Genomic DNA, 11,780 nt, shown 5'->3' with positions numbered 1-11,780 from the left:
CGGCATCTTTATCATCTTGTTACCTAGAATGGCTTCCAATGTTCTTGAAGGAGTCCCCAGAGCACTTGTTTGAAGCTTTCTCTTCACTCTGAGTCCAACTCATCCCAAACCATCTCCATTTGGATAAGGTTGGGTGATTGTTGACACAGCCTCCATCTCTCCATCTGGACATGTGGATGGTACATGCACGCTCCTCTGGACAGTTCATGTCAAGATCTAGGTGCTGTTTGATATCTGTGAGTCGTTTATGAGGGCTATTATCTGAGATGCTGTCAATTTGCAAATTTTTAAGCTGTTGACTCTGATGAACTTATCCTCTGCAGCAAAGATAATTTTTAGTTTTCCTCATAATTGCCAGTTTGATGATAATAATTGCTGGTTTTCATGACTGCACTTGAGGATACCTTCAAGGTTCCAGCAGTTTTCATTACAGTAATGACGATGAAATGTTTTTTTTTCTATATTTAGCTGAGTGGTTCAGGCTTAGAAGAGTTGTAGAATAAGGGTCCGTACTATATGGAGTTGTATACTAAAACTGCCTCTGCAAAACATACCTGAAGGTCGCAAACATTTTCTTACAGACTCTTGATGACGTGACCTGTTCAATGGAGACCCTTCCATGTGACGACCCGATGGAGCTACTGGAGATAATGCCAGGAAGGGGGTGGGGGGGGGTGGAGATTCGGGGGGGAAAGCAGTCAACAGAGTAAAAGGGAGAACATGAGGATCAAAGATGTAACTAACACATTGTGGATTGTTTGATATGTTTCTTTACTCCTTCTTTGCATTTGTGCTGTTTCGTGGTTTTGCTGCCTCCAGTCTGAATTTGCAATGTGCACACTCCAATAAGAAAACTGTTGTTTCCAATGCTGCGGCTATTACTTATCTCTGGAGCTATGGGTGAAGGGTTGGACGTCAGATGTAGAGATCATTGTGAATGAGGTGATGGGCAGGAGGAGGATGAATCCGATTAGGAGGAGGAGGACGGGAGCCGCGAACGATCCCAGTCTTTACACCGACTCATATCCAGGTATTGGTGATGATCGATGAGCGATGAGGTGACAAATCCCTGAAGAAAGAGCACAAGATATAGCGGGCTGATACTAGTTGTGTATCTATATCTAAATACTCGCGGCGTGGTCTTGCGGGAATTTTTCATGGTTTTCGGATGGGGAAGGGACAAAGGACTAACCTGAAATGATGAGGAGGACGTTGGCAGACCAGCACAGGTAGAAGGACCACTGGTAATTACAGGAACTGTTGAGGACCACATTGGAGGTCTCAGCCGTGTAGATGGACATCCCGACGAGAAGGAACAAAGCTGCAAAAGAATAGACCAAGAACTGATGCAAAGACCAGCACAGCGCCACCCTTTTAGTTGTGGCAGCGTCTGGTATTGCAGCTCACTTTTTTTTCATACCAGAAACAGCCCGGACCAGTGGGGAAGTCATTCTCGCCCCTTGTGTTACCAGGTGGTGCTGTGATATAATAATGCAGCGCCACCTGGTGGTCATGAAAACATGAAGACTCTCCCCACACATAGGGTCTTAGCCGAAAAGCTTTCCAGGACGGCAGAGCCGAGGCACGCAGTGATTCTTCCTACATGAAACTTGAGAAATGCGAGGCAGGAAAATATCATCCCGAAGATGAGAAGCGAGGCGGAGAGGATCAGGAGGCCTCTGGTGGCATTGATGTATCCTGGAAGAAGAAGGCACAGAGCCGCAATGTAATAATCATCTCTATAGATCAGGCTATATAATCAGTGAGCAAAACCCACCACTAGGGGGAGCTCATGGCATACAAATCACTTTGCAGTGATCACCCCCTAGTGGTCACTAGAAGTAGAACTTGTTTTATCATTTACCTAAATGGCAATTTGGAGGAAAAATCAAATTACAGCTGAGCATTGAAGTCTATGGAGAGGAGAGTGCAATGAGAATGGAGGAAAATGACTGAGATCAGCAAAGAGACACAGAGATGGCGCTGCTGCTTTTTAGTAAGTGTTTCATCTCATCAAAGTGCTGGATCCACAGCTACACCTCTCAGTATTGCTGCTGCTTTTTAGTAAGTGTTTCATCTCATCAAAGTGCTGGATCCACAGCTACACTGCTCAGTATTGCTGTAAAAAATCTGCAAAGCTTCTGCTTTCTAGTACTTGTTTCATCTCACCGAAGTGCTGGATCCACAGCTACAGTGTTCAGTATTCCTGTAAAAAAGTCTGCAACGCTTCTGCTTTCTAGTAATTGTTTCATCTCATCAAAGTGCTGGATCCACAGCTACACCTCTCAGTATTGCTGCTGCTTTTTAGTAAGTGTTTCATCTCATCGAAGTGCTGGATCCACAGCTACACTGCTCAGTATTGCTGTAAAAAATTCTGCAATGCTTCTGCTTTCTAGTAATTGTTTCATCTCATCAAAATGCTGGATCCACAGCTACACCTCTCAGTATTGCTGCTGCTTTTTAATAAGTGTTTCATCTCATCAAAGTGCTAAATCCACAGCTACACTGCTCAGTATTGCTGTAAAAAATTCTGCAACGCTTCTGCTTTCTAGTAATTGTTTCATCTCATCAAAGTGCTGCATTCACAGCTACACTTCTCAGTATTGCTGTACAAAATTCTGCAAAGCTTTTGCTTTCTAGTAATTGTTTCATATCACCGAAGTGCTGGATCCACAGCTACACTTCTCAGTATTGCTGTATAAATTCTGCAACACTTCTGTTTTCTAGTAATTGTTTCATCTCACCGAAGTGCTGCATTCACAGCTACACTTCTCAGTATTGCTGTAAAAAATTCTGCAATGCTTCTGCTTTCTAGTAATTGTTTCATCTCATCAAAGTGCTGAATCCACAGCTACACTGCTCAGTATTGCTGTAAAAAATTCTGCAACGGTTCTGCTTTCTAGTAATTGTTTCATCTCATCAAAGTGCTGGATCCACAGCTATACTGCTCAGTTTTGCTGTAAAAAAAATCTGCAACGCTTTTGTTTTCTAGTTATTGTTACATTCACATCTACTCTGTGCAGTACCATCATTATAAAATTCCCCATGCTGCTTTCTAGTAAGTGTTTTATCTTGTGACAGTGTTTTATCTTGTCCAGTACTGCTGTATAAAGTTATCCATTCTGCTGCTTTCTAGTAACTCACCCAGGGTTGGAATCACAGATACACTGCTCAGTTTTCCTGTATAAATTCTACAATGCTTCTGCTTTCTAATTATTGTTTCATCTCACCAAAGTGCTGGATTCACAGATACACTATCCATTAATGTTATCTTTGTAGTATGCTTCTTTTATCTCACCCCATAGCTGCATTCCCAGCTATACTGACTAGTACTGCTACATAAAGTCAACCATGCTGCTGCTTTCTAATAAGTGTTTTATCTCATTATCATGCTGGATTCACATCTATCCTGTGCAGTACTGCTGTAAGATTCTCCATGCTGCTGTTTTTTAGTAAGTGTTTTATCTCACCACAGTGCTGTATTCACAATTACACTGTCCAGTACTCTTGTATAAAGTTTTCCACGCTGTTGCTTTCTAGTAAGCTGCTATTATCTCACCCCATAGCTGGATTAACAGATACGCAGTCCAGTACTGCTGTATAATGTCATCCATGCTGCTGCTTTCTAGTAACTGCTTTATCTCACCCAGGGTTGGATTCACAGCTATGCTGCTCAGTATTGCTGTATAATGTCATCCATGCTGCTGCTTTCTAGTAACTGCTTTATCTCACCCAAGGTTGGATTCACAGCTACACTGCTCAGTATTGCTGTATAAAGTCATCCATGCTGCTGCTTTCTAGTAACTGCTTTATCTCACCCAGGGTTGGATTCACAGCTATGCTGCTCAGTATTGCTGTATAATGTCATCCATGCTGCTGCTTTCTAGTAACTGCTTTATCTCACCCAAGGTTGGATTCACAGCTACACTGCTCAGTATTGCTGTATAAAGTCATCCATGCTGCTGCTTTCTAGTAACTGCTTTATCTCACCCAAGGTTGGATTCACAGCTACACTGCTCAGTATTGCTGTATAAAGTCATCCATGCTGCTGCTTTCTAGTAACTGTTTTATCTCACCCAGGGTTGGATTCACAGCTACACTGCTCAGTATTGCTGTATAAAGTCATCCATGCTGCTGCTTTCTAGTAACTGCTTTATCTCACCCAGGGTTGGATACACAGCTATACTGCTCAGTATTGCTGTATAAAGTCATCCATGCTGCTGCTTTCTAGTAACTGCTTTATCTCACCAAGGGTTGGATTCACAGCTACACTGCTCAGTATTGCTGTATAAAGTCATCCATGCTGCTGCTTTCTAGTAACTGTTTTATCTCACCCAGGGTTGGATTCACAGCTACACTGCTCAGTATTGCTGTATAAAGTCATCCATGCTGCTGCTTTCTAGTAACTGTTTTATCTCACCCAGGGTTGGATTCACAGATACACTGCTCAGTATTACTGTATAAATTCTACAACACTTAAGCTTTCTAGTAATTGTTTCATCTCACCAAAGTGCTTGATTCACAGATACACTTTCCAGTACTTTTATCTTTGTTGTACGTTTCTATTATCTCACCCCATAGCTGGATTCACGGATATACTGTCCAGTACTGATATAAAGTCACCCATACTGCTGCTTTCTAATAAGTGTTTCATCTCATTATCGTGCTGGATTCAGATCTACCCTGTGCGGTACTGCTGTAAAATTCTTGTGCTGCTGCTGTGTAATATCTCCAAAAACTGTATTCTCCATATCCACAGGTAGAGAACGTAATAATGAAACACTTACCGCTCCCCGTGACTTTAATACAAACGTTTTTAGAACAACTTTGCCACAATCCCATATGGAACAAGTCTGAGCCGAAACCGACCAACCAGAAGTCAGTGAGGATCCCAGTGAGGAGGAGGACGAGGCCGAGGCCGGTGCAGATGAGGCCGAAAATATTCATCAACATGATTCACTGTAAGACACACAGAGAATGCTACAATCCTATGTATCCAACATAGGGGGCAGTATTATAGTAGTTATATTCTTGTACATAGGAGCAGTATTATAGCAGTTATATTCTTGTACATAGGAGCAGTATTATAGCAGTTATATTCTTGTACATAGGGGCAGTATTATAGTAGTTATATTCTGGTACATAGGGGCAGTATTATAGTAGATATATTCTTGTACATATGGGCAGTATTATAGTATTTATATTCTTGTACATAGGAGCAGTATTATAGTAGTTATATTCTTGTACATAGGGGGCAGTATTATAGTAGATATATTCCTGTACATAGGAGCAGTATTATAGCAGTTATATTCTTGTACATAGGAGCAGTATTATAGTAGTTATATTCTTGTACATAGGGGGCAGTATTATAGTAGTTAAATTCTTGTACATAGGAGCAGTATTATAGTAGTTATATTCTTGTACATAGGGGCAGTATTATAGTATTTATATTCTTGTACATAGGGGCAGTATTAAAGTAGTTATATTCTTGTACATAGAGGCAGTATTATAGTAGTTATATTCTTGTACATAGGGGGCAGTATTATAGTAGTTATATTCTTGTACATAGGGGCAGTATTATAGCAGTTATATTCTTGTACATAGGGGCAGTATTATAGTAGTTATATTCTTGTACATAGGGGCAGTATTATAGTAGTTATATTCTTATACATAGGGGCAGTATTATAGTAGTTATATTCTTGTACATAGGGGCAGTATTATAGTAGTTATATTCTTATACATAGGGGCAGTATTATAGTAGTTATATTCTTGTACATAGGGGTCAGTATTATAGTAGTTATATTCTTGTACATAGGGGGCAGTATTATAGTAGTTATATTCTTGTACATAGGGGGCAGTATTATAGTAGTTATATTCTTGTACATAGGGGGCAGTATTATAGTAGTTATATTCTTGTACATAGGGGGCAGTATTATAGTAGTTATATTCTTGTACATAGGGGGCAGTATTATAGTAGTTATATTCTTGTATATAGGGGCAGTATTATAGTAGTTATATTCTTGTACATAGGGGCAGTATTATAGTAGTTATATTCTTGTACATAGGGGCAGTATTATAGTAGTTATATTCTTGTACATAGGAGCAGTATTATAGTAGTTATATTCTTGCACATAGGAGCAGTATTATAGTAGTTATATTCTTGTACATAGAGGGCAGTATTATAGTAGTTATATTCTTGTACATAGGAGGCAGTATTATAGTAGTTATATTCTTGTACATAGGGGCAGTATTATAGTAGTTATATTCTTGTACATAGGGAGCAGTATTATAATAGTTATATTCTTGTACATAGAGTGCAGTATTATAGCAGTTATATTCTTGTACATAGGGAGCAGTATTAAGCCCCTGATGGTGGAGTGTTAGGCTATGTGCGCACGTTGCGTACAAGCCCTGCAGAAATTTCTGCAGCGATCTGAAGAGCACATGTGCGCTTTAGATCGCTGCAGAAATGTCCGTAGTGAGCGCCGATTCCATGCGCTCTGCCTGCAGCTCCTGCCATAGACAGAGCAGGAGCTGCCGGCAAAGCGCAGGAAAGAAGTGACATGTCACTTCTTTTTGCGCAGCGCTTCGGCAGTAGCCGAAGCGCTGCGCTCTTAAACGCCACGTGCGCACGGCCCCTGCACAGTCTCCATAGACTGTGCAGGGGAGGCAGGACGCATGCAGTTACGCTGCGCTACAAAGCGCAGCGTAACTGCATGTTTTTACGCGACGTGCGCACATAGCCTTATAGTAGTTATATTCTTGTACATAGGGGCAGTATTATAGTAGTTATATAATTGTACATAGGGAGCAGTATTATAGCAGTTATATTCTTATACATAGAGTGCAGTATTATAGCAGTTATATTCTTGTACATAGGGAGCAGTATTATAGTAGTTATATTCTTGTACATAGGAGCAGTATTATAGTAGTTATATTCTTGTATATAGGGGGCAGTATTATAGCAGTTATATTCTTGTACATAGGGAGCAGTATTATAGTAGTTATATTCTTGTATATAGGGAGCAGTATTATAGCAGTTATATTCTTGTACATAGGGGCAGTATTATAGTAGTTATATTCTTGTATATAGGGGGCAGTATTATAGTAGTTATATTCTTGTACATAGGAGCAGTATTATAGTAGTTATATTCTTGTACATAGGAGGCAGTATTATGGTAGTTATATTCTTGTACATAGGGAGTAGTATTATAGTAGTTATATTCTTGTATATAGTGGCAGTATTATAGTAGTTATATTCTTGTACATAGGAGCAGTATTATAGTAGTTATATTCTTGTACATAGGAGCAGTATTATAGTAGTTATATTCTTGTACATAGGAGGCAGTATTATGGTAGTTATATTCTTGTACATAGGGAGCAGTATTATAGTAGTTATATTCTTGTATATAGTGGCAGTATTATAGTAGTTATATTCTTGCACATAGGAGCAGTATTATAGTAGTTATATTCTTGTACATAGGGGCAGTATTATAGTAGTAGTTATATTCTTGCACATAGGAGCAGTATTATAGTAGTTATATTCTTGTACATAGGGGCAGTATTATAGTAGTTATATTCTTGTACATAGGGGGCAGTATTATAGTAGTCATATTCTTGCACATAGGAGCAGTATTATAGTAGTTATATTCTTGTACATAGGGGCAGTATTATAGTAGTTTGTACTCAGTATAGCTATTTTTGTAGTGTGTGTAGCATGTCAGGTCTTTGCTTTTGACCATACTTGAATTTGAAGTTTGTTGGAAACTTCTTATGTGTCACTGAGGAAAGCCGCAGATCACACAGGATGTGCTGCTATTTGTTACTTTTAGTCTGACTATGTGTCAAACAATAACCAAAGCTGCAATTTTACCTTCATCCCTGTAATATAGAGAAAACAATTGTATCTAAGTGATGCTGAGATTATATATATATAAAATGTGCCAATAATATCATAAAACTGAGTCAATGTTCAAAAATTATCCAACATGGTTTATGTTCTTTTTTCCTTAGGATTAATGGCAAATGGATGCATTGTAGCTCCCTATCCTATTCACAGTTTCCTTTATATGCCCCCCCTCCAGTTCTGGCCTTCTTGACCTATGCTGCCTATAGGCACATCCTTATAATACATACAGTGGCATGCAAAAGTTTGGGCACCCCTGTGAATTTGAAGATAAAATGATCTCTAAAAGGCATAAAGTTATCGATGACACATTTCCTTTGTGTTTTAGGCAAAAAAAAAAATATTTTCATCTTTTTCATTTTAACAATTACAAAAAAAAAAAAAATGGGCTGATGCAAAAGTTATAGCACCCTTGGAGATTTGTGTTCTCAGATAAGTTTGATCAGGGTTTCAGACCTTAATTACCTGTTATGGCATGATCACTATCATCGTGTGATGCAAATGTCACAGCTCTATAAAAACCCGGCCTCCTTCAACCTTGTGCCAAAGAACAGTAGCCATGGGTTCTTCTAAGCAGCTGCCTAGCACTCTGAAAATGGTGGAGGCTCACAAAGCAGGAGAAAGCAAAGTGTTTTCAAGTTGCTGAAGTGTAATTATGAAATGGCAGATACAAGGAACAGTGGAGGTCAAGATAAGGTCTAGAAGACCAAGCAACATTTCTGTAAGAGCTGATCGTAGGATTGCTAGAAAGCCAAATCAGAGCCCCTGCATGACTGCAAAAGACCTTCAGGAAGATTTAGCAGACTCTGGAGTTGTGGTTGTTCTACTGTTCAGAGACACCTGCACAAATATGGCCTTCATGAAAGAGTCATCAGAAAAAAATCTCTCCTGCGTCTTCACCATAAAATTAATCTTCAGAAGTCTACAAAAGAACATCTAAACAAGTAGATGCATTTTGGAAACAAGTCCTGTGGACGGAGGAGGTTACAATAGAACTGGAAGACGTCTCCAAGGAAGAGCTGTGCATGCAAGACGAGTAAGGAATCTCACAGAACTGGAAGATGTCTCCAAGGAAGAGCAGTGCATGCAAGACGAGTAAGGAATCTCACAGAACTGGAAGATGTCTCCAAGGAAGAGCAGTGCATGCAAGACAAGCCAGAAATCTCACAGAACTGGAAGACGTCTCCAAGGAAGAGCAGTGCATGCAAGACAAGCCAGAAATCTCACAGAACTGGAAGACGTCTCCAAGGAAGAGCAGTGCATGCAAGACGAGTAAGGAATCTCACAAAACTGGAAGACGTCTCCAAGAAAGAGCAGTGCATTTAAGATGAGCCAGGAATCTCACAGAATTGGAAGACGTTTCTAAGGCAGAGCAATGTATACAAGATGAGCCAGGAATCTTACAGATCTGGAAGACATCTCCAAGGAAGAGCAGTGCATGCAAGACGAGCCAGGAATCTCACAGAACTGGAAGACGTCTCCAAGGAAGAGCAATGTATGCAAGATCTTACAGAACTGGAAGACATCTCCAAAGAAGAGCAGTGCATGCAAGACAAGCCAGGAATCTCACAGAACTGGAAGACGTCTCCAAGGACGAGCAGTGTATGCAAGATGAGCCAGGAATCTCACAGAACTGGAAGACGTCTCCAAGGAAGAGCAGTGCATGCAAGACGAGTAAGGAATCTCACAGAACTGGAAGACGTCTCCAAGAAAGAGCAGTGCATTTAAGATGAGCCAGGAATCTCACAGAATTGGAAGACGTTTCTAAGGCAGAGCAATGTATACAAGATGAGCCAGGAATCTTACAGATCTGGATGACATCTCCAAGGAAGAGCAGTGCATGCAAGACGAGCCAGGAATCTCACAGAACTGGAAGACGTCTCCAAGGAAGAGCAATGTATGCAAGATCTTACAGAACTGGAAGACATCTCCAAAGAAGAGCAGTGCATGCAAGACAAGCCAGGAATCTCACAGAACTGGAAGACGTCTCCAAGGGAGAATTAATGAAAATCCCTCAAACAGGAAATGAAAGCTTCTAGGCTGCTACAAAAAGTGTTTACAAGCTGTGATACTTGCCAGAGGGGATGCTGATAGGTACTAAACATGCAGGGTGCCCAGACTTTTTCATAGGCCCGTTTTCCTCTTTTGTTAATTTAAAAATATTAAATATATATATATATATATATATATATATGTATATATATATATATATATATATATATATATGTCTTTGTTTATAATACAAAGGAAATGTATCATCTGTAACTTTCTGCCTTTTAGAGATCATTTCATCTTCAACTTGCTCAACTGTTCACAATAACAGTAATTTTGACCAGGGGTGCACAAACTTTTGCATGCAACTTTAGGGATATAGCAGAGCTGAGTTTGTTGCCTGGTGTTCACATGCCAAGTGTAGGTGAAGCAGGGGTGTTAGTGCAGTGCTATATTGTAGACTTGATGAGATATTCTTATGAATAAACTGGGCTCTGCTACATCTCCTGTGCTCACTCTATGGCTCACAGTTACCTCTTTCTGGGGCGCGTCGTGGCTGTGCTTCTGCTTCCTGAGCGCTGCGGCTGGTAAATGTGACTGTGCAGAGGAGCGGCTGAGAACACCGTCACCTTATAATAGAAGTGGTGTCAGATATGAGGGTGGTCTTTATGCATCTGTTCCAGGAAAGCCCACAGATCGCAGCCGCAGAAGCAGCGGAACCGGGGTCAGTCGCACCCCCCCAATTCCAGGCATTGCAGTATTAAAAATGTTCTTCATCCAGGGCCTCCTGATTCATGACAAAGAGCCCCAATAATAGAGATGGACAAAGTGCCTGCATAACAAAGATGGACAAAGAGCCCCCATAACAGGGATGGACAAAGAACCCCCAAATCAGAGATGGACAAAAAGCCCCCATAACAGAGATGGACAAAGAGCCCCCATAATAGAGATGGACAAAGAGCCCCCATAACAGAGATGGACAAAGAGCCCCCATAACAGAGATGGACAAAGAGCCCCCATAACAGAGATGGACAAACAGCCCCCATAACAGAGATGGACAAAGAACCCCCAAATCAGAGATGGACAAAGAGCCCCCATAACAGAGATGGACAAAGAGCCCCCATAACAGAGATGGACAAAGAGCCCCCATAACAGAGATGGACAAAGAGCCCCCATAACAGAGATGGATAAAGAGCCCCCATAACAGAGATGGACAAAGAGCCCCCATAACAGAGATGGACAAAGAGCCCTCATAACAGAGATGCACAAAGCGCACCCATAACAGAGATGGATAAAGAGCCCCCATAACAGAGATGGACAAAGAGCCCCCATAATACAAAGGGACAAAGAGCCCTCATAACAGAGATGGACAAAGAGCCCCCATAACAGAGATGGACAAAGAGCCCCCATAATACAAAGGGACAAAGAGCCCTCATAACAGAGATGGACAAAGAGCCCCCATAACAGAGATGGACAAAGAGCCCCCAAATCAGAGATGGACAAAGAGCCCCCATAACAGAGATGGACAAAGAGCCCCCATAATAGAGATGGACAAACAGCCCCCATAACAGAGACGGTCAAAGAACCCCCATAATGGAGATGGACAAAGAGCCCCCATAACAGAGATGGAAAAAGAGCCCCATAACAGAGATGGACAAAAAGCCCCCATAACAGAGATGGACAAAGAACCCCCATAATGGAGATGGACAAAGAGCCCCCATATCAGTGATAACTTTAGAGCCCCCCCATAACAGTGCCGGGCAGTGATTTCGTTTGATTCATGACTGTATAAAGTGTAGTAAGAAGTTGCAGAACATTGAGTAAATCTTCAGACGTTACAGAACCTGCTACATTGTTGCAAAAGTTCCTTTCACCTCCACAA

General features: G+C 41.0%; 1 protein-coding gene across 1 annotated transcript; it reads right to left on the bottom strand.

Moving 5' to 3' along the window:
• Positions 1-680: 680 nt before the first annotated feature.
• Positions 681-4,953, bottom strand: LOC142256578 (lens fiber membrane intrinsic protein-like). Its single transcript, XM_075328333.1, has 4 exons — positions 4,788-4,953; positions 1,540-1,698; positions 1,193-1,321; positions 681-1,069 (listed from the first exon to the last, which is right to left on the bottom strand). Exons 1-4 carry the CDS (start codon positions 4,951-4,953, stop codon positions 1,011-1,013), a joined length of 513 nt encoding a protein of 170 aa, XP_075184448.1. The 3' UTR covers positions 681-1,010.
• Between the last annotated feature and the right edge of the window lie 6,827 nt (positions 4,954-11,780).

This window comes from Anomaloglossus baeobatrachus, chromosome 11 (assembly GCF_048569485.1).
Source record: "Anomaloglossus baeobatrachus isolate aAnoBae1 chromosome 11, aAnoBae1.hap1, whole genome shotgun sequence".
NCBI lineage: Eukaryota > Metazoa > Chordata > Amphibia > Anura > Aromobatidae > Anomaloglossus > Anomaloglossus baeobatrachus.
This window is presented reverse-complemented; position numbering and strand designations above follow the sequence as displayed.

Bases quoted from the DNA above. Each gene is read 5' to 3' on its own strand.
- LOC142256578 (XM_075328333.1), bottom strand. From the start codon at position 4,953: ATGTTGATGAATATTTTCGGCCTCATCTGCACCGGCCTCGGCCTCGTC. The intron at 1,322-1,539 runs GTGTGGGGAGAG...ATTCTTTTGCAG, and splicing joins CTTTTCGGCTAAGACCCTAT to CTTTGTTCCTTCTCGTCGGG. The intron at 1,070-1,192 runs GTTAGTCCTTTG...CTCTTTCTTCAG, and splicing joins CGTCCTCCTCATCATTTCAG to GGATTTGTCACCTCATCGCT.